General features: G+C 46.7%; 1 protein-coding gene across 3 annotated transcripts in view; it reads right to left on the bottom strand.

Moving 5' to 3' along the window:
* Rgs8 (regulator of G protein signaling 8) overlaps positions 1 to 18254 on the bottom strand; it is a 47923-nt gene extending 29669 nt beyond the window's left edge. The window contains exons 1-4 of one of the 3 annotated variants that reach the window (XM_045142454.1): positions 18080 to 18254; positions 16564 to 16712; positions 3979 to 4052; positions 1923 to 2051 (exon numbers count right to left, since the gene is read on the bottom strand). In XM_045142454.1, coding sequence (XP_044998389.1) covers positions 1923 to 1948 — 26 coding nt within the window. In that variant the 5' untranslated portion in view covers positions 1949 to 2051; positions 3979 to 4052; positions 16564 to 16712; positions 18080 to 18254. Of the gene's footprint in view, positions 1 to 1922; positions 2052 to 3978; positions 4053 to 4429; positions 4673 to 16563; positions 16713 to 18079 lie in introns of those variants that run through there. The other 2 variants (XM_045142455.1, XM_045142453.1) reach the window with 2 other exon arrangements.
* Positions 18255 to 27027: the final 8773 nt, after the last annotated feature.

Below are 27027 nucleotides of genomic sequence, written 5' to 3'. Positions count from 1 at the left end.
CCCAGTCGAGAGCCAGCACCCCCTTTCCAGGCCTCACACCGGCTTAAATGGCCCTATTTACTGTTGACCAGGGGTTGGCAGACCACAGCCCTACAAAGTGCCTAGGTACATAAGATTTCACTGGAACACATCAACCCCATTTGTTCACATACTGTCTAAAGATGCCTCCCATGCCAAGGGCAAAGGTAAGTCATTGCACCATGGTGCCTATGGCCCTCAAAACTGAAAATAGTTGCTCTCTGCTTCTTGACAGTGTAAGCTGCTGACCCCACCCCTTGACCTTGAACTACGGTGATTCCTCATGTTGAGAGTAAAGGTAAGTGGAAAAGGTTCATTACAATCAGACCAGGACTTCATTCTGATTTAGAAAAGGGACTGCCACACACACCCTGGTAGACATTGGCCATGAAAACAGTCCTAGGAGGTGCTGATCTTTGTGTTGAAAGCAACTTCTGCTGGCCTGACTTTCTTTGCCTTCTTTTTCCTCCACAAATTCTGGGGCTGGGCAGGAGCTGAGGTGCCATCCAATTCAATCACCTCCTTGTACTTCAAATGGATTTCCATCCCGGACCGGCTCATTGCCTTTGTCCACAGAAATCTTCTCCAACAAACGCCTACCGGGATGCCATTGTGTTTGGCAGTCATGGACACCATTTGTATTCTACAGCATACCTCCACAGAGCCTGGTAGAGCTAGAGCATCCAAGTTTCCAGAAATATCCTCTCCTGCAGAAAATTGGCCCAGCAGGTCTCTCTGCTCCTACCTCTCCTCTCCTCTCACCCAGACTGCACTATGAAGCCATGTATTTGGGAACATTTTGAAACATTTGAGGCAGCTATTTACTGTCCTGTGTCCCCTCACTCTTACAAGTCAGAGGATGCCTCACAGTAGGCCATGAGAGCAACTGATTAAAGGTCCTTGAGTCACCACATAGGGTGAATTCAAGCAAAGGTCCTGCCCAGGCTGTACCACAGGCCAGGCCCCAACCTCCAGTGAGCTGATTCATCTCCTAGTGTCTTCAGATCATCGGTCAGAAAACAGACAGGCCACTGCCTCCAAAGAGCGACTAAGACCGCTCTCAGCAAGTAAAGCATGCACACAGCTCATTTGTAAACCGGGGTTGGGCAGAGCCTGAGTGAAGAGACCCAAATGCCATGAGCCTCTCAAACAGCGGGCAAAAGCCATCAACAAATTTGCTTTGGGACAAAATGGTTTTTATTTTCCAATCTTTCAAGCTGAGATTTGAATTATAATCTTCTTGGTTAGGTCTCAAATAATGAGAGCAATAAGAGGGAAAGGAAGGGGCTGGGGAGACGGCTCAGTGGTTGAGGGGATTGCTGACAAAGCCTAAAGGCCGGAGTTCCATTCCCCAGGGCCCATGCCAAGCCCGTTGTGCCGGCACCTGGAGTTCATTTATAGTGGCAGGAGGCCCTGACACACCCCTTCTTCTCTCTCTATCTCTCTCTCTTTTTCTCTCTTTCTCTCCCCTTACAAAAAAATAAATACAAATATTTTCTTTTTTAAAAAAAATAAAAGGGAAAGAAAAGGGAGAAAGAAGGCAGGAAGGGAAGAAAGGAAGAGTTTCCTCATCTGCATTTCTCTGCAGTCCCTTGTCCCAGTAACTCACAGAAACCCTAAATGGTTTCACACGAGCTCCTGCCCAGCTCCTTATCCCACCCTAGAAGTCACCACCAGGAGGTCCTACCAAGTCAACTGCAGGGCTTGGGAGCTGAGGCAGGTCTTGCTTTCAAGGCCACAACTTTGCAACAAGCACAAAGGCAAGAACAGTACAGTACACACTGGGAACCTAGGGGGACCATCCAGGGCTTAAAGGCTTGGGCCAGACTCAAGCAGCAGCAGACATGGGAAGGTGGAGAAGAGAAGAGGGACAGGGACAAAAAGAGAGGTCATCCATCCATTACCTGCGTGGCATCAGTAAGGCAGCCATACAGGCATCCGCTCACAGTTACCCCTTGGGCTGGTTTGCAGGGACGTCAGGGCAGGAAATAAAACTGCAGGGCTCAGGGATTTACCCTCTCACGTCCTTTCACCTAAAATCAAAGAATCTGCTGTAAGAGGGGCCAGCCGCTCTGACTACATGATATGCCCTCTGATGACCCTCCGTCAACAGAATACCGCCCCCCACACAAGTACCGCAGCCCCCACAAACATCAGCCTGTCCTTAGCAAGGGTAGTCAATCAGAGCTGCACAGGGACAAATTGTTGGGTGGCTTCATACTGTTGATGAGGACTTCCTACTTCCCCAACCACTGGCCATCAACCAAAATTGGGACATGTGCCCCCTAGGGAGGCATGGGCTTGACAAACCAAAAATTACTGTTCTCTTTCTTTTACTAGAGTGAGGCTCAAGTGACCAGTGAGGGAGGCGGAGAGAGCCCGGGGGGGGGGGGGGGGGGAACAGGGAGGCCAGCACTTGCTCCAACATAATTTGGATGCTGCTCTGGTTCTTGCCTCCTTCCAAGGGCATCTGTCCCAGGTAGGAGGGTAAGCAGACCAGGAAAGGTATGAGTGGGCAGGAGGTTGGAGGAACTTCGAGAGAGCCCACCAAACACCATCCTCGCTGGATGTGCTCCCTGGCAGGGCTCACAAACACAGGATGAAGAAATGAATACACAAGCCACTCTTTCTCCCACTCTTTCTTACCCATATGGGGGAGGTTGACCTTTTTCAGCCTAGGGACTGGCCTATTCTTGACCCTAAGCAGGGAAGATGTGGGGGTGGGGGAAGGGGACATAGAGGTTGAAGGCTGATTGGCTTAGTCTCCCCCCACCAAGGGTGCCATTCTAAGTGCTTCAGACTCATTGTTCCCACAGAAAAGAACTGATAGGAAGAAGCATGTGCAGACAGCAGCCTGTCTATGCATAAAGGGTTCCCCAGGGGAACCCTGACACCAAACATAGAATCCATTTTAAAGGAAACCTAATTTAGATAGATACCAATCCTGCGTGAGCCATGCCATTTAAATGATTTTGCTATTACCCTGAACATTTCCCAAATACTTTAAAAAATTGTTTCCCGAAGACTACTGTCACTAATTAAATCAAAGGTTATTTTGTTGTTAAAACTAAAGAAAAAATTTTTTAAAAAACAGATTTTGCATAAAGGCTCACTGTAGTACATTGGGTTCTCTGACAACAGGGGCATTTCCCCAATTATTTTCCTAACTGGGTTTGCGCCTGCTTGCCAGAAGTTTAGAAATAAAAGCCCTTGACCACTATAAGGGTCCCAGGAAACCATGTCTGAGGCTCCTATGCCTCATTTCCTCTTGCTTGTGGAATATGTCCCCAGGGGGAGAGAGAAGACCCTGAGGGGAAAGGGCTTCATTTCCCTCGAGCTGAATGAAGCCGAAAGTGCCACCCACATACACTGCAAGCAAGGTCATTTAGGGTAGGGGACCACTCAGCAAGGACAGAGGTCCCCTTCCTGCTGCCAGCCTGTACTAGGTTGCCAGTACTACGCAGATACCTCCCTTCTCTCTCGCCTACAAATCCAGATCTGCCCAAGTTTCCCCTTTGATGAGTTCAGTCCTGGACTCCACTAGATGGGAACCAGCTAGACACTCAGGCCCAGCTGCCTTGCCCATTCCAGGATCCCTGGACTCCGGGGCTCTTACCCCATTTGGCCTTAGACTGACTTATGAGTAAGGGGTTACCCAGCCTGAGAACGGTAGGTGTGACTGTACCCACAGTTCATGTACCCATGGAAGTAAGCACTAAGTCAGTTGACTCTGGGGGCAGACACGACGGGACACCAGGGGAATAAAGATCATACTCAAGGGGCAAAAATGGTTAAGAGATAAAAGCAAAGATTTTTAAAGAAGAGGAGAGAAGTGAAGATCCTCAGCGGGGAGAAAGCAATCAGTATGCATGAGGAGGTAGGTTAATTAAATAGGGATCATGCAATCGGCGCGCGGACACCCTGGCGAGGAAGGAGAAAAGCAAAAGCTCTACTACTCACTGCCGTTGACCAGTCCTCATGGTCTGCAGGTCTTTGCCAACCCGATGGTCAGAGAGGCTGCGCCTTACGGAGCTCTGAGGAAAGAGTACATCTCGCTTTTAGCAGTGAAATCGCTGGCAGAGAAGGGCATGTGTGCATGAACACGCGGGCTCTCACACACACACACACATATATATATATATATATATATACACAAGCATGCATGCACAACACACCTCCCACCACTTGAGCCAGGCAGCAAGCCGCTCCACTGAAAGCTCTTCTCTCTGCTTGTCACATCCAGTAAATTCTGAAACAGCCTACACCCAGCAGGCAGCGGCTCAGCTCCCCTCCCGGGCACAGTCTGCACACCCATCCTCATTGGCAGGACACAGGAGATGCTAGCCCCCCCGCCCCCCCAGCAGAGCTGACCTGGCACGCTGCCCACACCTTCCTCCTCGGCCTCACTAACCTGCAGCAGCTCCTTTGGCTACAGCTCGGGGAGAAGTCCCCTACAGCCCACAGCCAAGAAGAGTAGATATTAACTCTTTCAGGCCACCATTGAGCTGAAAATTGGGGTGGAGGGGGCTCTTCTAATGAGCTCGGCTGGCTGGCTAGTGGCTACACGGAGAACAGGAAGCATAAAGATCTTGCCCCAGACAGCTGCTGACAGCAGGAGCCGAATCAAATCTCCTAATGAGCCAGGAGGAGGGGGGCTGTCTTGCTGGGTGTGATGTGATGTGATAAATGCAGAGAATGAGAAAGCTACGGGGCAGGTCGCACATCTAAATTCCACCCCCTTTCTCCCAATTCTATTGCACTGCACTCCCAAGCCAAAGCACACAGCCCTGAAATTACCCCTCACTGCTGCTATCCCCTCACTCAGTAGAGGCTTCAATTCCATTCCCAGCCCATTTCTATCCCCATCCTCACCAGGGCCAACCACACTGTTCCCCACTTCTTAATAAGAAATTTCCACCTCCTCCTCCACCTCCCCAAACATGCAGGTTTCCAACCCTGTGCTCCTCCTGCCTCACCTGGTTTTTCCTACAGTAGAAACTCACCTCTCTCCCTCATCTATCACCTAGCAACTTCCCCCTACTTGCATTTGTGATGGAGTGAGACTTTTCCCTTTGTTCTGCCTTGTCGTCTCTATGTTTCTGCCTCTTGCTGTTTTATCTCCAAACCTCTTTACCTGCATAGATCTTCACACTGCCTGCTCTGTTCTAGAAGGAAGATTTTTTTCCCCCCTCTTTGTCCTAGTTCTCCAAAAGTGGTGCTGGGACCAGCAGCCTTACCATCACCCGGGACTGGATTGGGTCCCACACTAACCTACAGCAGCAGGAACTCTGCAGGTGGGGCCTGGCCTTCCAGGTCATTCTAACACGTGCTAAAGTTTGCAAATGGTTCTGGGATTAAAGCGTGTCTTCTCTTCATGACACTGGGAATCTGCAGGGCTGTCTCCATTTAGGCTTGGAAACCAGCTTCAAATACATTTTAATTTGCATCACGTTGTTTCAGAACCCCAGAAGGTAGCAGAAATCTCCCTAGAATGTCGTAGCTTTATTTATTTTTTTTAAAATTTTTTATTTATTTATTTGAGAGCGACAGACACAGAGAGAAAGACAGGTAGAGGGAGAGAGAGAGAATGGGCGCGCCAGGGCTTCCAGCCACTGCAAGCGAACTCCAGATGCGTGCGCCCCCTTGTGCATCTGGCTAACGTGGGACCTGGGGAACCGAGCCTCGAACCAGGGTCCTTAGGCTTCACAGGCAAGCGCTTAACCGCTAAGCCCTAATGTCGTAGCTTTATAATAAAGGTAATATATTCTTTTCATTTTACTTTTTTGGGGGGGTGGGAGAGTATTATAAATTGACCCCAGGGCCTCACGCATGCTAGGTGAGTGCTCTACCACCAGAGCTATAATATTCCCCAGCTCTCTTATTCCCCTGGGTTTTTTGTTTGTTTTTTTGTTTTGTTTTGTTTTGGTTTTGGGTTGTTTTGTTGTTGTTGTTGTTGTTGTTTTTGTTTTCTTTTTTATGGTAGGGTCTTACCCTAGCCCAGGCCAACATGGAATTCACTATATAGTCTCAGGCTGGCCTCGAACTCAGGTTGATCCTTCTACCTCTGCCTCTCGAGTGCTGGGAGTTAAGGCGTGCGCCACCACACCCAGCTTTTCAAACTCACTCTGTAGGCCAGGCAAGCTTTAAACTTGCTGTCCATCTGTGACAGCCTCCTGAGTAGCTAGAATTAAAGGCTTGTGCCACCAAGCACAGTACATTATACATTCTAAAATGTATAAAGCCAAGCCAAGCCTGGTGGCCCAGGCCTGTAATCCCAGCACTTGAGAGGCTAAGGCAGTAGGATCAGGAGTTCACGGCCAGCCTGGTCTACATAGCAAGATCCCGTCTCAATCCCCACTCCCAAAACACAAGTCTAACCAATTTTCACGTATTGTCACTCAACAATCCCATACCACAACGAGACTATTAAACTCGTATTAAAGACAATAAAATTGAGGCTAGATATGATAAAGTGTCTTTTCTAAGGCGGCACTGCACACAAGAGGCAGAATAAGGACCAGAATTTGGTCTTGTGACTCTAACAGGAAAGCTTTTTCTAGTAGGTCACACCCGGACCCAGCCTTTCTGAGCAGATCTACTGGTGCATAACCTGTACTCTGACAATGAAATTAATCTGCTGTAGCTATTGCTTGATGATGGGATAAAACAGAAATCCTAATGCTACCTCCAAAGTGACTCATCATCTCTCTGGTATTGTCCACAGCGCCCTTCTCTCAAGCAAAGGAAACTTCTTACTAGCAAATAAGATGTCTTGAAAATGTGATGCTAGCTAGAATTTGGAGTTGAAGCCAAAAGAGAATCTTTCACTTTCTGGAAGTTTTCCTGGCACACTGTGCCATATGAAACAAAAGCCCCCCAACAGATACTTCTCCTATCCAAAATATGTTTATACCCAAAGGCGGCTCCACACAGCTAATGTTCAATGAGCGTTTAGTCTATGCCAGACACTGTGCTTGACATTGCACTTGAGTTATTTAATCCTCACAACCAATTTACAAAGTCAGCACTTTGATCAGGTGGAAAAAGCAGAGCCGAGTCATTTGTAAGCAGAGCGAGTGTCGGATATCAAACTCAGAGCCTTGGTGCCCCTCACTCTAACATAAAGGTGGTGTCACTAGCGGATTCCTTTCCACCAGAGCTCACATGGTGGGACACAGACTCTCGGAGCCTCTTGCTGTCTGATACCCGGGATGGAAAGACATTTGGGAAAGAGTGTGGGGATGCAAATGAGCCCAGGGCTCAGGTGGGAGCCGATCAATATGAAACAGGCATCAGAGCCTTCAATTAGCCTTCAGAGAGATAATATAGTCATGGGAAGTCAATACATCACATGTTTAAGGAAAGACATAGTAATTAATAACGTTTCAAAATAAAGAGAATGGCAAGAATGCATGGGCATATAGAGCATGAAGGAAAGGAGATAATTTAAAAGTTTCTACAAAAACATTCCTAAGCAGTCACATAGAACCGCACAACAGTCCAGTCTGAGAAGTAAAAGACCTAATGCAGGTCCTGTTTGAGGAAGAACTCTATTGTATGGTAGTTTTTTTGTGTTAAGGTCTCACTTTAGCCCAGGCTGAGCCAGAACTCACTCTGTAGTCTCAGGCTGGCCTCGAACTCACAGTGATCCTCCTACCTATGCCTCCCGAGTGCTGGGATTAAAGGTGTGTGCCACCACACCCGGCTGAGGAAGAACTCTAAATGCAAGCTTTCAAAGAGACAGGTGCACAAAGATGTCCAGGTAGGGGTGTGGGGTGTGATGGTGCTCGAGACAAGAGGATTACAAATTCAAGGCCAGTCTCAAAACAGTGGCACACGCCTTTAATCCCAGACTACACAGTGAATTCCAGGTCAGCCTGAGTTAGAGTAAGACCCTACCTCAAAAAACAAAACAAACAAACAACCACAAAAAAAAAAAAAAAAACCCGACAACCCCTTCAGAGTAAAAATCAAAGCATTCTAGCAAGACCTTCTTTCCTGAAAGAAACAGGAGAGGACAAGAGAGTTTGAGTCCCGCGAGGCCAGAACTCATCCACGTGGCCTCTGCGCTGCCCAGGTTTACAAGCCTGCGGCCAGGAGCCTCCAGCTTTCACAGCAACTGCTCCCGACTTTCAGGATGGAGAGCGGGCTCAGGACAGCTTCCCACGCCTGGTTTTATCCCAGAAAGGCTTTGATGACCAGCCCCACTGTGGATCAAGCACCCCTCCATTTTCCCCAGCTTTTGCAGCCCTTCTCTTAGGAGCAGGTGCAGACCACAGTCTTGCTTCTCCAGAGAGCCCCAGGCCGCTCTTCTGCTGGACAGCTCCACACACCTCTGACCCCCACAGGCTCCACTGTCACCCCTGTCCACCCCACCCCCGCCTTCTCTCCCCATCCTGCCCTCCTTCCCTCTGTTTGCTCAGGGCATCACTTCATCCTAGTCCCTCAGGGCAACAAATGCAGATATTTCTGGCATCTTTTGCTCAGTCTTCTTGCTCAATTGGTGCTTCAGATATATCTCTGAGCTATTCCTTAGTTTCCTCTCCTTCCAAACATTGGTGCTGCTTGTTGGAGCATAGTGCACACCCACCCACAATGGGTCTCCTTGCCCCAGTCTTTCCTGCCCACTTGCAAACCTCACACGTGGCCCAGCCCTCAGTTGCTCACTAAACAGTTGCTTTACAGCAGATCATCTGTACGATAATTGTCAATGGGCTCCTCTGCGGCTTCCCTCCTCACCTGACAGTAAACTGGTCCCGTTTCCCTATCTAGTTTTACAGCCCATTGCTCCCTTAACCACACACATGCACACCCACACACTTGATTCCTCTGCTCAGGATGTCCCTGCCTGCATCTGCCTGTTAACTCCTAGTTGCTTGTCCAATCCCATTACCTCCAAGCTAAAAATTCTCCTTATATCTCTTTCAGAAGACCTTCAATCAGGGGAGCCCTCTATCCCACACTTGCACATCAGCTCGCTGTCTGATTCTGATAGACACATCCCAGTCGTGGTTCATCCTTTTGGTTTCTGGTTTCCAATCCTCCCAAACTGTCCACTCCTAAAAGACAGCCTCTAGGATGCACTCCCCTTGCTCCCAATCCTCATCGCCTCATGTGGAGCAGGTGTTTAATAAGCCTGCTAAATTTGATTTTGAGTTCATGAAAAAAAATTTTTTTTTTTCTGAAACATCACCAAGCCTTCCTAATGGCAGAAACATGTTAAGACTTCTGCAGTCTGCTAGCCAGGACTGAATGACAGGATGCTAATGGCTTTCAGGGAACAACAGCACAGGTAGAGAGGCTTTTATAAACTACCCCAACAGCCTGCTCCAGACAGGGTAGATTAATCAAGAGCAAAAGGGGTCACCTGGCATTGCCACATAGGCCACGGTAATGAAATGAAATTGAAGATTAAAGGCATTAAAATCTGCACTATTTTATTTTTAAAGCCATGATTGCCGAAGAGGAGGTTTATTACTAAATGCCCCCTGTGTGTTTATTTAATCAACATGCCACCAAAGATAGTAGCACATTAAAAGCCTTTAATAAAAGTCATTTGGATGTTAGATTTTGAATTCTGGTCAGCATGCTGAGGCTCTTCCCCAAATCTTCTAAAAGCAATTTCCACTTTGCAGCTTCCTAGGAACAGTAGAGACATGAATCAACATATGCAGCATTGATTTGGGGTTTCCATGGAGACTGGAAGGACACAGGGAAGGGCAGGACAGAAAGAGGCCACTTGGCCCAAAATTCTACTTTAAAAAAAAAATGCATCTCACTTTCATTCCTCTGAGCATTAGCAGCCCCATTTCCTGATCATCAGTTAAGTGCTCAGATATTTAATTTGTAATTGTTGTCCGGGACTCCTCTTAAGGGACATCAGAGGGGGCAGGGCCAGGGGTCACCAGCTCAAGCTGAGAGCCCATGAGGTTTGCCAAGAAAACAGGAGAAGCATAGAACAAGGGGACATTGGCTATAACTCTCTTTAACTAGCTCTGTGGCACTAACTACCCGTATGAGCTCTGTGGTCACCAACTAACAAGATCGAGAGACCTGGGGCTTTAGTTTTCCCTTGCTGAGCCAGGTATGGTAGTACAAATCTGTAACGCCAGTGTTAGGGAAGGAGAGGCAGGAGGGTTGGGACTTCAGGGCCATCTTTGGCTACATAGGGAATCCAAGGCCAGCCTAGGTACATAAGGCCTTGTCTCAAATTTCCCCTCCCTAAAACAAACAGACCAAAAAAAAAAAAAAAAAATCTCATCTGTAAATTTCAAACTGATATACTTGCCATGTCTACTTTCTAGGATGAATATAAAAAAGAAATGAGGAGGGCTGGAGAGATGGCTTAGCGGTTAAGCGCTTGCCTGTGAAGCCTAAGGACCCCGGTTCGAGGCTCGGTTCCCCAGGTCCCACATTAGCCAGATGCACAAGGGGGCGCACGTGTCTGGAGTTCGTTTGCAGTGGCTGGTAGCCCTGGCGCGCCCATTCTCTCTCTCTCTCTCTCTCTCTGCCTCCTTCTCTGTCTGTTGCTCTCAAATAAATAAATAAAAATAAACCAAAAAAAAAATTTTTTAAAAAAATGAGGAATGATGGATGCTTTGTAGATTCCAGCACACTGCCCACTATTATTATATTTGGAGATAATCTTAGCTCCCCATTAAATAAAATTTGCTATTTCATAAGAGCATGCAAAAAACACACACATTTTTTTTTTAAAGATTGCCGATTTAAGAGCCAGGCATTATGGCACATGCCTTTAATCCCAGCACAAGGGAGGCAGAGGTAGGAGGATCACATGAGTTCCAGGCCGCCCTGAGACTTCATAATGAATTCCAGGTCAGCCTGGTCTAGAGTGGATACCCTACCTCAAAAATCCAAAAAAAAAAAAAAAAAGTGCTGATTTAGTGAGTAGTTAGAACTAGGGAACAGTCCAGTGAGTGTAACAGGCCCAGGTTTCAATCTAAGTATTACAACTTTCCAGACTGCGGGCAAGTTCTTCCTCTGTGCATCACCTTTATCATGGGGAAAATGAAGATAATTACTGTGTCAATGTCCTTGGCTTGTTACAAGGATTCAATGAGATGCTGCCATAGGGTAGTTTGCCACAATGCTTGACAAGAGGCAAGTGAGTCCTAACTCAGAACCACTTTTCTGAGATGTTTGGCCTCATCAACAATGGTTCATCCTCTGTAAAATGGATTTAGATTCCTACCACTTCCTTACCTGACAAAGAGGAATTACCTACATGGTATCTGCTCAGCTCTTGAGAAGCTATTTGGGGGAAAGTGCTATATAAATAGAATGTTATTATTGAAAGATTTGTCTCTTACCATCTATTCATGGAGGTAATACAAAAATGTAGAAGATTTTAAATCTGACGCATTTGTAAGATTTTACAGTGTCCCGCCTCTGTTGCCTTCCTGGCTGGTCCTTGTTCCTCCAGGGCCTTCATTAGTCTCTCTGCCCCTTTCTGCAAGCTCTCATTCTTTATTCACTTAGCTTTGCGCTCCCCTTGCTAACTGTGCTTAGAAGGAATTGAAAACCGTGCATGATTTGGTACCTAAACTTGCAATTTTTTCTTCAGGCTCCTAAAATGGAATGGTATAGCAACACTGAGAAAAATGATACAAAATTGGGAAACATAGGATTATACCATACTATCTCTTGGACAGTGACTATCAGGTTTGTTTGTTTTTTATCAAACAAATACAATATATGGATCTTACTTGGGGTCTTGATTCGAATTAAAGGTTAAAAAATTTGATGAGACATGTGGGAAATTCTGAATATTGATTGGATATTTTAAAACTTTAAAAAATATATTTTACTTATTTATTTGAGAGAGAGAATGAGGCAGATAGAAACAGAGAGAGAATGGACACACCAGGGGACTAGCCACTGCAAATGAACTCCAAACACATGTGCCACATTGCATCTGGCTTTACATGGGTACTGGGGAATCGAACCTGGGTCCTTAGGTTTTACAGGCAAGCGCCTTAACCATTAAGCCATCTCTCTAGCCATGATTGGATACTTTAAAATCCTACAATGACCCTTCCCCTTGGCTGGCTCCTCTTCCTTTGCCCACCCTATAAATGCTGGCATCTCTCTTCCTCTTTAACCATGGCTTCCTGTCCTTGTGCCCTTGCAAGCTGCCTGGCAGTCACCCTTGCCCAGAATCCTAACTACATTGAGTACACTGATCATGTCTTCCCAACAAACAAAGCATAACATGTCTCCTTTTCCTGACTCATTTTATCCTCCGTCCCCACTCCATCTTCCACCCACACGCCCACACAGACCTTGGCTCCCTCTAACACTGCTATCAGTTTAAGACACCACCATCCACTGAATAACTCAAGCCAAAAATAGAGAAGCAATTAGAGGTAACTCCTTTTCTCTCACCTCTGATTTTCAACCAATTATCAAATCACACTGATTGGATTTCTCTCAGAGTTTTAAAATCTATCTCCTCCTCTCCATCCCTAAACCACAATCCTAGCTCATGACCTCATGGTAGTAGTTAATGTCCCCCTGGCTTCTGATCCCTGCAACCCAGGCTATGGCCTTAAGCTCAGCTCTTCTCTGCAGCCATAATCACCTCTCAGTCATAGGCATTCAGCTCCCTCTCTTCACACCTTACAAGTCCCCCTGGCCTAACTAGGAAGTTCAAGCTCATGAAAATCCTGACATAGGGCTGGAGAGATGGCTTAGTGGTTAAGGCATTTGCCTGCCAAGCCAAAGGATCCCAGTTTGATTCTCCAGGACCCACGTAAGCCAGATGCACCATGGGGCACACTCATCTGGAGTTCATTTGCAGTGGCTGGAGGCCCTGGCACGCCCATTCTCATTCTCTCTCTCTCCCCACCCCCTCTTTCTAAATAATGTATTTTTTAAGGGGGCTGGAGAGATTGCTTAGTGGTTAAGGCACTTGCCTGCAAAGCCAAAGGACCCAGTTTCAATTACCCAGGACCCACGAAAGCCAGATGCACAAGGTAATGCTTGTGTCTGGAGTTTGTTCTCTCTCTTCTGTCTCTGCCTCTTTCTCTCTCAAATAAAACATATATATATATATATATATATATATATATACACATATATATGTAAAATATATTTCAATATATATTTTTATATATTTCAATATATATATATATTTTTTATATATATATTTCAATATATTGAAATCCTGATATAGCCAGGCATGGTGGAGCATGCTTTTAGTCCCAGCATTCAGAAGGCAGAGGTAGGAGGATCACCATAAGTTCGAGGCCACCCTGAGACTTCATAATGAATTCCAGGTCAGCCTGAGCTAGAGTGAAACCCTACCTCAAAAGCAAAAACAAAATCCTCATATATAAACTGCCTAAGGCTTGGGTCTCACCTCCCTTGAAAGTTGTCCACCACGCCCGTCTTGAATTTCAGACTCTAGCACCCCCATTACACTCACCATCTTGAGCACATAATACAGGGTTTTGTGTCTCTGAGCCTCCATTATTCCATTCTGTCTGCCTAGAATGCCCTTGACCTGAATACAGTCTCCTCATTCTACACTTCAGGATTATTTCCTTCAAGAAGCCCCATCCCCACTGTTCACCCTGTGTACCCCCTGAATGCTACAGGGAGGTGTCTGCAACTCTCTTTGCCTTACTGAACCCTAACTTCATCAAGGGAACAGAAGCATATTTATTCACTTATTTATTCATTCAACCATCATTTAAGAATTTTTGTGAGCCAAATAATGTGTCAGACATGGGTACATTATATCTCCTAGGTGTATTAGATAGGCAAAGAATGCATTTTCCAGCTCTACATCTCCAAGACACTAAGAAGATGCTCTATAAATGTTGGTTGAATCAATCGGAATAAGCCAGCAGTAGGGTAAGGAGATCAAGCTTGGGGTTGGAGCAGGATCCTAGCCATAGGAATGGCTTAGGCTCTCTGGGGTCAGTGATAAGGGTTCACATTCCAATTCTGTCAATTCATGTCAGGCTCACCTTGGCTGGGGACCTTGCTCTTTTTAAAAATATATCTTTCTTATTTATTTATTTATTTATTTATTTATTTATTTATTTATTTATTTGAGAGAGAGTGGCAGATATAGAGGGAGAGAGAGAGAGAGAGAGAATGGTTGCACCAGGGCCTGTAGCCACTGCAGAGGAACTCCAGACGCATGCACCACCATGTGCATCTTGCTTATGTGTGTACAGGGAATTGAATCTGGGTCCTTAGGTTTTGCAGGCAAATGCCTTAATTGCTAAGTCATCCTCTTCAGCCTGGGACCTTGTTTTCTTTTTTATTCTCTGAAATCAAAATCACTAAGGCAAGACCAACTTCCTGGGTCACTGTGCAAGAATTCACGGAGACAATAGGAGCAAATACGGGCTGTGAATTATTCATCCTCAGAATCCCACGAAGTGCCATGGAGAGCAACAGAGTCAGACACAACAGTGGCCCAACACCAGATGGGGACAGAGGTGAAGGCTGCAGCTGTGGGAAGTGCGACTGGGGCCAGAGAGGAAGAAAACAGAGGGACTAAGCGTTTGAGGCCTGGGGGAGGAGATGGAAGCAGAGGGCGCTGTCACAGTGCTAGGTTATCCATCTCTTCCTCTTTGTAGTGACAAAAGCTCCACCATTTGCCATCAGGGTCCACAGCTGTGGGCAAAAAGCAGCTTCAGCATGCTCCCCCTCCTCTGAATATAAAAGAAGCTTTTACTAATCTGCCATTTTTTTTAAGTGACTTCAGACAGTGGCTTTTCCTTCTAGCCAGCCACCTGAATCAGGGGAATCCACAGCATCAGGCCCAGGGATGGGGGTTAGCCACAGCAACAGGAGATAATGCCGCTCAGCCTGGGACTCTGGGAACTGTCGCTCCTAAATTGAGAGTCCTTTGGGAAACGAGAGCTCTCCCTGAGACGCCTTGCTTCTGGGCATGTGCCGGGTGCACGTTAATGTCTGCGCTGAGGGTGGGAGGGATGAGGGCCGTGTGGGTGCGCTCTGATGATGCACAGAGAGGCTGAGCGAATTCTCCCTGACACTTTTCTTTGACAGACAAGGCCCTGGTAAGGAATCTACCTTAAGCCACTCAGATTTTCTGAGATATTCTTCCTCCTAGGACGACGATTTATTAAAAAATTCAAAAAGCTTCTTGGAAACTGCATCCAGAGAACACGAACAAAGGTCCTGAAGAGAATACTGATATTTCTAGACAGTGAAAAATACCCTAACCCACAAGTAATGGGGAGAAAGCAAGGGAGCCTTGTTAACATGTCTGAAGATGTGAGCGAGTGAGGAGATGAAGAAAGAACGAGAAAGTATAAAACACAGAGTCTGGGATAGGATTGACAGGAAAATGCTCCAAACCATGAAGTGATTACATATAGCAAATTTCCATGTGTATGTCCCAGTCACAATGCATAAAGGTTTTTCACTTCTCAAGCTGAACTAGATTGTAGGTTTTTACCGCCTTGAGCCTCAGTGTATCCTGAGAAGTTAGGAGATTAAACCATATACCAAAGGAAAAGCGCCTGGCGAAGTTTCTCGGCATGTGTTGGCCACAGCAGTCTATCTTACTCCTTTAAGTTAACCCTCACAAATACCTTTGAATATAAGTGTAGACTTTCGAGCTTCCATCTTCCAGATTACTAAAGTGCAGTTGCCCAGTGGTGCTAAGTGAGGTTTCCTCATAGTCTCATCCACCAAGATCCACATTTGGGAGAGGAAGGGAGTTCTTAAGGCAAGTAGAATATGTTCTGCTCAGCCAGCCAGCCACATTCTCTCGGACGGCTAGCTACTGTGGCTAAGGACCCAAGTCCTCCAGACCACAGTTCATTGACTTATGGGAGAAAGACCTTGATGCCATTATCAAGTTTAATCCAATTAGGTACGGGGTGTGAGCAAGTTTGCAAGTTCTTCTCTTTAGTCACTGTGATGGTTAATACTGGTTGTCAGCTTGATTGGATCTAGAATCACCTAGAAGACAATCCGTTGGGTCTGTGAGGAAGTTTCTAGATTGGGTTGATATGGGAAAACCCACCCTAAAAGTGGACAGGGCCCTTCCACGGGCAGAGGCCCTGGACTGAATAAAAAAGAAAAAGTGAGCTGAGCACGAGCATTCATCTTCCTGTCTGCTTCCTCACTATGGACTGAACGTAACCAGCTGCTTTGTCCTCCTGTTACCAGGTTTCCCTGCTATGATGGACTACACCCTCAAACCACGAGCCTAAATCAACCCTTCCTTCCTTCAATTGCTTTTGTCTGGTGTTTCATCATAGTGATAAGAAAAGTGACTAACAGGCCCTGTGAGAACTTTAAAAAAAAAATAATAACATCAAGCCAAAACTCCGATAGTCAGGGGCTGCTCACCTTGACCTGGCCATGTGAGATGTGGGCCCTGACACGCTCTCCTCCCCAGTCATCCACTCTCACTGGCCTTCCAACCCAGACACTCACACTTCTGCCAGAAAACCTACTGTAAAAATAAGCAGAGACAGGCTGCAAAGATAGCTTAGCAGTTAAGGCACTTGTTTGTGAAGCCTAAGAACTCACGTTCAAATCTCCAGGTCCCAGGTAACCAGGCTCACAGCGACACAAGCACACAGTGTTGCACGTGCACACAAGGGGGCGCCTGCTTCTGGAGTTCATTCCCAGCAGGCCGATGGTCCTGGCATGCCCATTCTCTCCTTCTCTCTAGCTCTCTCAAAACAAAAATAATAAGAAGAAAATAAGCAGAGAGCAAACAGTTAATAAAGATGAGATTGCTGGACAGACTGTTCACACAGCTGTCATTTTTTAAAATATATTTTATTTATTTATTTATTTGAGAGAGAATGGGCTGCCAGAGCCACTGCAGATGAACTCCAGATGCATGTGCCCCCCCCCTTCGTGCATCTGGCTTACGTGGGTCCTGGAGAATTGAACCTGGGTCCTTAGGACTCACAGGCAAACGCCTTAACCGTTAAGCCAGCTCTCCAGCCACACGGCTATCATTTTTTTAACGAAGAATGACAACCAAGGGCAGCATGATGCCATGTCACTTATTGAGCGTTTTCACTTTTCCCAAGCATTAATAAGATCCCACAAATATAATTGTCCCTGTTTCTACAAGTCCTTCATCCTCAAAAAAAAAAAAAAAAACCACCTCTAAAGTTTTAACTTTTCTCAATGTGTAAGAACAAGTGGGCAAAATTAACCTAACTTACAAGATAAGTTAAATATTTTTTATTTTAATTAAATGGAATTCCAAAGCCCAAATTTACCAGGACCTTAAAGCCAAGTTTTCAGTACATGGTCAAACAATAGATTAAAGTCAAATAGCTCTAACACAGAAAGAGGACCCACCTCCCTTACTCTCTCCCCACACCCTCCAAAAAGTCACTAATCAGACAATGGGGGGGGGGTGTTATCACCTCCTGTAGGTGGCATCTGTGCTCTCAATTTGCCCTTAGAAATTGGTGACTTCCAGTGCATTTTAATCTCCCTCCAACTAACTCATTGTCATTGTGAGTCCTTCTGCATTGGAATGTGTCACGGCTTTTCCTCACTGGCAGCCAGCAGCACTGGGAGACCTGCGCGCTTGCTGGCTGGAAACAAGACAGATGCTGTGTGCAGCCGCACAGTTCAAATAACAGCTGAATGGAGCCATGAATGGAACTAAAAATAAGGAGCCTGTGGTGTCCTGCAGATAGCTCTCAACTGGCCATATTTTTCAGAGCCCCTTAGGAGGTAGAAACAGGGTCCTTTTCCACCAGCAAACAGACTTCGGGGGATTTGAGGTGTTGAGGTTGAGGAAGATAGAAAACAAAAAAAAAATCAAACAAAAAAAGGGCATTCGCAGCTCCGCTCCAACTAGGAGCAACAGACTGAGTATTCCTGCACCCTTGCTCTGAACCAGGGTGGCAGAAGCCTTCCCGGCTCCAAGGAGCTCTGGCAGAGGATAAGTAGGGAATTTGACAGGAGCACAGGTGCCCTATGTGCCCGGAGGTGCCCCGCACCTCCCAACACTCTTGGCTCAGCTGGTCCAGGGACCCTGCAGGCCCCGCTGGGAGCAGCCGCTTTCCCTTACCTGTCTGGTGGTGGGCAGCGCAGCTGGCAAGATGTGGCTGGTGTGGGCCCCAGCTGAGCATGGCTCGGTGAGGCCCCGAGCGACAGTCAGCCACCTCCTGGCACATGGGCGAGGGTGGCCGCCTCACCCCGAGCCCCCCACCCTAGAAAAGCGTCTGCTTCCTCGCCGGGCTTTGCATCTCATGAAAAGGGAACGAGCTGAAAGAGCGCGGGGAGGGGAGGGAGGGGAGGGGGCGGGAGGCGGAGGGAGGGGAGAGGGGCACTCTGACAGATGATGCGCTGCCACGCAGCCGGGGGAGGACCGCCGGGCTCCAGCAGGATGGCACCGCCTGTGTGGCTCTCCTGCCCACAGCTGCTGGTGGCTCTTTGGAGTTCGGGAAGAAGAGCGAGGGCAAAGGGATCACCAGAGAGGGGACAGAAGAGATCAACTAGGCACAAGGAGGTGACCTGCTTTTGTCCCAGAATATCACACACCAGAGCAGGAACCTTGGTTGCATGAATTGGGGAAGAAGGAAAGCTGGGGAAAAGGGGGAAGGATCACCCCACCTCACCCCAAGCCCGCAGGCCTGGCTGAATTCAAGGTGGTCTCTCTCACTTTCCATAATCAACAGAGCCATTGGGGTTTAGGATTTGGACTAGCCAGGCAATGTAGGCAAGCTCCGCTTTCAACTTTTTGCAAAGAGGGGAAAAATATTACACATGAGTGAGTATTAAGCAGCAAATATTCCGCGTCCTTTGTCGCTCTGTGTGGCAGCAAGACTGACTCTGCAGCGCGCCCAAGCCATGACCAGGGGTCAGCGGCAAAGGCCGATCAGGAACAGGCCAGAGGCTCAGGAGGGGGTGGAGAGAGTGTGCCATGTGACGTTTCTGTCAGTGAGGTTCCATTTGGATGGTCAGAAGCAAAACCTTCTGGCCAGCTTGGGCCAGTGCCCAGACTGCTTTTGAGCACCAGGGAAGGCCCTTCGCATCAAGTCTAGAGCGTACATGTGGCGGGTTCATTGCGCAGGGCCCCGGGGGCTGGCAGTTACCGGCACTGTTTACATCCACAGCAAGAGAGAGGCTGACAGAAAAATAAACAAACAGTGGAAGCCAGAAAAGTCGGAAGGAAGCTGCAGCCCCGCTCATCAAGCACAGCTAATGAAGGGAAAGGAGATCCCAAAGGAGAGCTGTCTTAGAAGGGAGACAACAGTGTGTCCAGGGTAAAGAGTGAGCCTGATGGGCAAAATTCCAGGGAATGGTCCTTCCCCACTACAAGCTGGCTGTACTGGCCCAGCCTCTTTCACTAGAACTGGTGCAGCAGACCCCAGAGATGAGCCTTCAAGGAATGGATGCTCCCACAACTGTGGGGGGGGGGGGAGGAGGTCACTCTGCCTCTGTAGATGTTCATGTCACCATTTTGCTGCTCCAGTTTGACACAATCAGGTCACTGTAGCAAACCACTGTTGAAAGCCTACTGTGCCCTGTAAGGGATGCCAGGTGACAGACATCCTTGTCATACCAGACGATCCAGAGGAAGGGACAGAGATTCAGGTAGCTGGGGCTGGGGAGATGGCTCCGTGGTTAAAGGTACTTGCTTGCAAAGCCTTAGACAGATTTTGATTCCCCAGCACCCAAGTCAAGCCCAACACAAAGTGGCATGGCACATGCGTGTGGAGTTTGTTTATAGCAGCAAGAGACTCTGACACACCCAGAATTACACACATGTAGACAAGTGTGCAAATGGATAGCTTTAACAAAAGACATTCAAGCAGCTGACTGAACACACGCATAAACAAGCTAAGTATTCAAAAACAAGGGGAGGGCTGGGCATGGTGGTGCATGTCTTTAATCCCAGCACTCAAGAGGCAGAGGTAGGAGGATTGTTGTGAGTTCAAGGCCATCCTGAGACTACATAGTAAATTCCAGGTCAGCCTGGGCTACAGCAAGATCCTACCTCGAAACACCAAAAAAAGACACCCCCCCCCACCAAAAAAAAAAAAAAAAAAAACACCTGCCCCGCACACTATCAGCTGCAGGTGGGTTTTGACAAACAACACTGACCAAGATGGAAAACTCATGGCTAAGGAAACAGCCTGTACAAAATACAGAGCCCAGAGGTGTCTGGGGTATGGAGGGATATCTTCCTAGGGCAGCTGGAATAGAAAGTTGAGTATGGCAAGAGGCCATGGTGGAGGATTCAGTGTTGCTGAGATCATTTTCAGCCTCAGATCTATGTTTTTAGAAGACATTGCATAGGGAAGAGTTGGAGGAGGAAAGTGAAGCTGATCAAAAATCATGACAAATTCCGGAAATGGAGCCAGCCTAAATGTCCCTCAACTGATGAGTGGATAATGAAGATGTGGCACATTTATACAATGGAGTTCTACTCAGCGGTAAAGAAAAATGAAGTTATGAAATTTGCAGAAAAATGGATGGACCTGGGAAGGATTATACTAAGTGAGGTAACCCAGGCCCAGAAAGCCAAGCACCACATGTTCTCTCTCATATGTGGATCCTAGCTACAGATGACTGGGCTTCTGCGTGAGAATGAAAATACTTAGTAGCAGAGGCCAGTAAGTTAAAAAGTAGACATAAAGGGAAGAGAAAGGAAGGGAGGAGGGTACTTAATAGGTTGATATTGTATATATGTAAGTACAATGATTGTGATGGGGAGGTAATATGATGGAGAATGGAATTTCAAAGGGGAAAGTGTAGGGGGTGGGGAGGGAGGGAATTACCATGGGATTTTTTTTTATAATCATGGAAAATGCAAATAAAAATTAAAAAATTTAAAAAAAATAAAAACAAAAAAAAATCATGACAAATTCCAAGGTGAAAGAGGATGAGAGCCAAACTAAGACAATGGACGTGAGAGGAAGGGACAAAGTGCAGAGACTTGGAAAGGCCTTGACTTGGTAGGAAGGCCGGGAGGAGCGCGCAGGGGGAGGCGTTGAGACTAGCCTGTCCTGTGAGCACCAGTGGTGAATAAGCACACACTTAGGAGGAAGAGCAGCTTTGGCCTGGTAAAGCCTGCAGTGTTCTTGGTTTGGGCTCTGTTGCTAGCCCAGGACAGAATGAAGAGGAGATACAAATACAGGTTTCTCTTGCCTGGATAACCATGACCTCACAGTGCCTAGCACCACCTACACAAGACCCTCATAATAGGAGGAAAAGATGATGACATCAAAATAAAAGAGAGGGCTGGAGAGATGGCTTAGCAGTTAAGCGCTTGCCTGTGAAGCCTAAGGACCCCGGTTCGAGGCTCGGTTCCCCAGGTCCCACGTTAGCCAGATGCACAAGGGGGCGCACGCGTCTGGAGTTCGTTTGCAGAGGCTGGAAGCCCTGGCGCGCCCATCCTCTCTCTCTCCCTCTATCCGTCTTTCTCCCTGTGTCTGTCGCTCTCAAATAAATAAATAAAAACTGAACAAAAAATATTTTAAAAAAAATAAAAGAGAGACTAACGGAAAGAGGGAGGGGACATGATGGAGAGTGGAGTTGTGTGAAGGGGAAAGTGGGGGAGGGGAGGGAATTATCATGGCTTATTTTCTGTAAGTATGGAAGTTGTCAATTTTTTAAAAAATGCTAAAAATATCTAACACTCATGCAAAAAGAAAGAAAGAAGCCAAGAGATGGTGGTAGTAGAAGGAACCACTCAAGGAGAGTGAGAGAAGAAATGGTCCTGGGGCAGGTCCTGAAGAAGTGACTACATTTAAAGGAAAGAAGAGCCAAACAAAGTCGAAAGAAAGAAAGAGAGGAAGAAAGGAGGGAAGGAAGGAAGGAAAGAAGGAAGGAAAGAAGGAAGAGAGGGAGGGAGGGAGGGAGGAAGAGGAAGGAAAAAGGGAGGGAGGGAAGGAGGAAGGGAAGGGAGAGAAGGAAGGAAGAAAAGAAGGAAGGAAGGTGTAAAGTTCGGGAGTGACCAAGACCACAGAGACCACTCTGAGGCAAAGATGGAAGCTTTTATTCAGGAAAAGCAAAGGCTGCCAGGACTGACTCTCAAGAGCAGGGCACAGTCACCCTGAGAGTCCAGACAGTGGGCTGTATAGAGCTCTTCAGTTGGGGGAAGGTGAGGCAGGGAAAATTTTTTTAAAAAGGTTTCTTTAGGGGAGATCGAAGATAGCCAGGGTGTGACACCAGAACAGTGATCAGGTGACTTACAAGATAAGAGGGCAGGAAATCATGACCTGGGGGGCAGTATTAGGCAAGGAAGGGATAATGGCTGGTGGTTCCTTGAAGAATATGGCTGGCCTTGAACTCCTGACCCTCCTGCCTCTGCCTCCTCAGCAATACCCTACCGGCCTGCGCCACCACAACTGGCTCCTTGAAGAATGTGGATGGCCCACTTCCTTGTGTTTGTTGCCATTCTGCTGCCTTTGGTGACTCCATTTTGGGGAGCCCATCTTGACCTAACGGAAGGAAGGAAGGGAGGGAGGGAGGAAGGACACTTGTCTGGTGATGGAGAGTAGGAGAACCACAGGAATGAAGTGGCGTGGAACTTAGGAAAGGTGAGCTTCTGAGAAGAGTCAAAAACTACAGAGAAGATGGTGTGTGTGAAGGCACAGAGGAAGATGGCAGCCTTGGATTTCATTCTCTGGTGAGCACTGGAACACAGCTTAACAGTAGTGGGTCTCAAGCTTAATACAGATATGGTCTGTCCTCTAGAAAGCTTATTAAAATACTATTTTGGAGCCTGGAGAGATGGCTAAGTGGTTAAGACGCTTGCCTGGAAAGCCTAACAACCCAGGTTCAATTCCCCAGGTCCCACATAAATCCAGATGCACAAGGTGACACATGCATCTGGAGTTCATTGGCAGAAGCTGGAAGCCCTGGTGCGCCCCCATTTTCTCCGTCTCTCTTCTGTCTCTCTCTCCTTGCAAATAAGTAAATAGAAATATTTTTAATGCTAATTTTGGGATCCCACTCCCCAGCATTTCCACTTCAGGTGGAGGACAGAGTCTAAGAATTTGCATCGCCAACAGAGTCACAGGGATGTTCATGTCGCTGGTCTCGGGTTGCACATAGGGCTGGCAGGATTAGGGTATTTACATCTTGGTCACTTCTCAGCCGTTTGGTTCAGATCAAGAGGAGAGTATCACATCTTGGATCTTCACACGCTCACAAAAGAATATTGCTTTTGTAAGGGACAATAGAGTAAATGAAACCCAGGGCCCCGCCAGGCTTCCCCAAGACTGAGGGAAGGAATACCACAGTATATGGAAGGGGATGCTAAGTTCCTGCGTTGGGAAGGTTTGGCTCAAAGGAATGAAATGAAAAACAGAGTCAAACAGCAAAATGTGATCAGGCTTTCAAAGCCACAAAAATGAATCTTGCATTAAAGAGTAGAAACTGAAGCCGGGAGTGGTGGCGCACACCTTTAATCCCAGCACTCGAGATGCAGAAGTAGGAGGATCACCGTGAGTTCTAGGCCACCCTGAGACTACATAGTGAATTTCAGGTCAGCCTGGGCAAGAGTAAGACCCTCCCTCGAAAAATCAAAAAAAAAAAAAAAAAAAGAATAGAAACTATCCTTCATTTTGTATCTCCAGCACCAAGTAAGGACCTAGCACAAAGAAGGGTTCTGTTTATCAGAATGAACTGAATGGATAACTTGGTCTGGGAAGGAAAAGGGCTTAGATGTTGGGTTTTTTCTTTTGTAATTTTTTTTTTGAGATACATTTATTTATTTATTAGAGAGAGACAGAAAAAAAGAGAGAATGGATGTGCCAGGGCCTCTAGCTGCTGCAAACAATTTTCCAGATGCATGCTCCACCTTGTGCATCTGCCTTATGTGGATACTAGGAAATTGAACCTGGGTCCTTAGGCTTCGCAGGCAAAGACCTTAGCTGCTAAGTCATCTCTCTAGCCTGAAGTGGTTTTTGAACAGTGAAGGAGAAGAAATTGTTGCCTGCAGAAACTACAAAAATGTCAGTGTTTCCAGAAGAGAAGAATTTGGGTTTGAGACTGCATAAACATTTCTTTACTTATCTTTGGTCAAGAAATTCTCCACCTTCTTGGTGAAGAGGGAGTTTAAAAAAAAAAAAAAAAAAAAAGCAGACCACACTGCAGCATATGGTACTCATTCATTGTGAGTTCGAGACCCAAAAATGTACACATATATATTCTTTTAAAGTAGGGTCTCACTCTAGCCCAGGCTGACCTGGAATTCACTATGTAGTCTCAGGGTGGCCTTGAATTCATGGTGATCCTTCTACCTCAGCCTTACAAGTGCTGGGATTAAAGATGTGCGCCACCATGCCTGACGAATTTCTAAGTAATTTAAAAAAATGTTCCTTTTTAGGATTGGAGAATTTAGGTGTGACAAGGGAGAGATAGCCAGGCCTGTTGGCACAGACTTGTGCACATCCTAACACTCAAGAGGCAGAAGCAGGAGAATTGCAAGTTTGAGGGCTGATCTACATAGTGAGTTCCAGACATGCCACAGCTATTTAGTGAGGCCCTGTCTCAAAAAGAATAAACGGACCAATAAAGATTGGGGCCATGGGCTGGAGAGATGGTTTAGTGGTTAAGGCACTTGCCTGCAAAGCCAAGCAACCCCAGGACCCACATAAGCCAAATGCATAAGGTGGCACATGCATCTGGAGTTCATTTGCAGTGGCTAGAGGCCCTGGAACACCCATTCTTTCTTTCTGTCTGCCTCTTTCTCTCTCTGTAGCCCTCAAATAAATTATTAATTAACTTTAAAAAAGACTGGAGCCATGAGAAACTTACACTAAATACCCTACTTGTTTTCTTCTTTTAAATGAAGTGAATTCTCCCATTCAATTGAGAGCTATTTGAGCAGAAGCCGTAGCTCTTTTTATCCCTAATGTCTACAGCCGTGCTTGTCAGATAGCAAGTGGTCCTCCCAAAAGAAATCTTTATTTTTGAGGAGCCGAGCATAGCGGCGCACGCTTTTAATCCCAGCACTTGGGCAGCGGTAAGAGGATGGCCGTGAATTCAAGGCCACCTGAGACTACATAGTGAATCCCAGGTCAGCCTGGACTAGAATGAGACTCTATCTCAAAAAAATCAAAAAGAAATCTTTATTTTTGAGGAAGAAAGAAAGAGCAAGAAAGGCAGAGGACAAGGTCAAAGCAAGATATAAAAAGACTGGGGAAAACAAGAGAGCACATACTTAGCTGGTGCAGTAAACAAAAGATGGCCCCTGAGACTGTGAATGTCATACCTAATATGGCAAAAGACACTGCAGGTTTGTTTAAGGTGAAAAAACCTTGAGATAGGAAGACTGGCCTGGGTTGTCTGACCAGGCCCATTATAATAGCATGTGTCCTTAAAAGTGGAAGAGGGGGCTGGAGAGATGGCTTAGCAGTTAAGCGCTTGCCTGTGAAGCCTAAGGACCCCGGTTCGAGGCTCGGTTCCCCAGGTCCCACGTTAGCCAGATGCACAAGGGGGCGCACACGTCTGGAGTTCGTTTGCAGAGGCTGGAAGCCCTGGCGCGCCCATTCTCTCTCTCCCCCTCTATCTGTCTTTCTCTCTGTGTCTGTCGCTCTCAAATAAATAAATAAATAAATTTAAAAAAAAAAAGTGGAAGAGGAGGACAGACAAGAGGGTAGAGACAAGATAGGAGTGGGGGAGATTCAAAGCAGGACCAGGACTTGATCTGGACTCACTGGCTTTGGCGTGGAGGAAGAAGGCTGTAGCCAAGGAGTGCGGTTACCACTAGAAGATGGAGAATCCCCTCAGCCAACAGCCATTAGGGACACAGGGTGTCAGTCCTGCAATCACAGGAGTTGAATGCACCCCAGGAGAGGAGCCAAAAGGGCAGGGAACCAAGCTCTCCTGCCACCTTCAGAAAGAAGCCAGCCCTTCGTGTGAGCTCCAGTGACACAGTGAGATTTGCAGCTCACAGACTGTAAGACAGCAAGTCTGAACTACATGAATCACTACGCGTGTAGCAATTTGTTATGGCAGCTATAGTAAACTAATACACTGGAGCTGTTCTTGAATGTAGTAAAAGCATTCCCGTGTTTAGACAGGAACAAAAAGCAAAAGATAATGAGTATTGGCAATGTAGAGATCCGGAAATTTAATGGCCTCTGCTCCTGAGTAAGGTTTAATCCCCCAACACCCATACTCATAGACTCTCTCATACTCACACATACACTCAAACGTAAGGGTCTGAGCTCAGTCTTAAATAATGTGTTAGGCTCCTTTCCTTTCCCATGTAGATCTTTCTTCCAGCCAAAAAAAAAGGCGCTCTTTTTCTCTTTCTCTCTCTGATTGGTTAGTCACTCTCAGGGATGGTTTGCTCTCCCTCATAATATTGTCTGTGATAGGGAACATAATCAACGGTTAAGGATTAAGAGGAGAAAAGTAGAGAGGAGGCCACGTTCTTTGCCAGTGTTCTCAGTGATCTGTGTCTGGGCATTTTAGGTTCTTGTTGTCTTATTCAAAGAACTAGAAAAGGGGCTGGAGAGATGGCTCAGTGGTTAACGGGCTTGCCTAAGAGCCTAATGACCTGGATTCAGTTCTCCAGCACCCACATAAAGCCAAATGCACAAAGTGGAGAGTGCATCTGGAGTTCATTTGCAGTGGAAGCCCTTGGCTTACCCATTCTCTGTCTCTCGCTCTTTCTCCCTGGAAATAAATAACTAAAATACTTTTCAAATGAACTAGAAAAGACACACACAAAAGGGAAAGCAACCAGAGACTTTATTAAGAGCAAAGTGATAGTGCAAGTGTGAAGACCCTGCCAAGAGGGGCAGCAGGTCACCTACGCGAGAAAGCCCTCGAGAGCCACAGGGTGTCGCTTGGGTCTTGTCTTTAGGGGCTTCCGGGGAAGAAGCTGGTTGCTAGGGGCAGAGTTAGGGTGGTTCTCCCATTTGACAAATTAGGGTTATATCACTTTATCTCTGCTGCACATGTCCCTTCCCATGTTGCACCTGATTTTCTTCATACATATATGCCCAATTCATGCATAGGCATAAGAAAGTAAATAGGGGATTTTCCCCT

This window comes from Jaculus jaculus, chromosome 1 (assembly GCF_020740685.1).
Source record: "Jaculus jaculus isolate mJacJac1 chromosome 1, mJacJac1.mat.Y.cur, whole genome shotgun sequence".
NCBI lineage: Eukaryota > Metazoa > Chordata > Mammalia > Rodentia > Dipodidae > Jaculus > Jaculus jaculus.
Note: the sequence above shows the minus strand (reverse complement) of the source record. Positions and strands in the feature narration are given on the sequence as shown.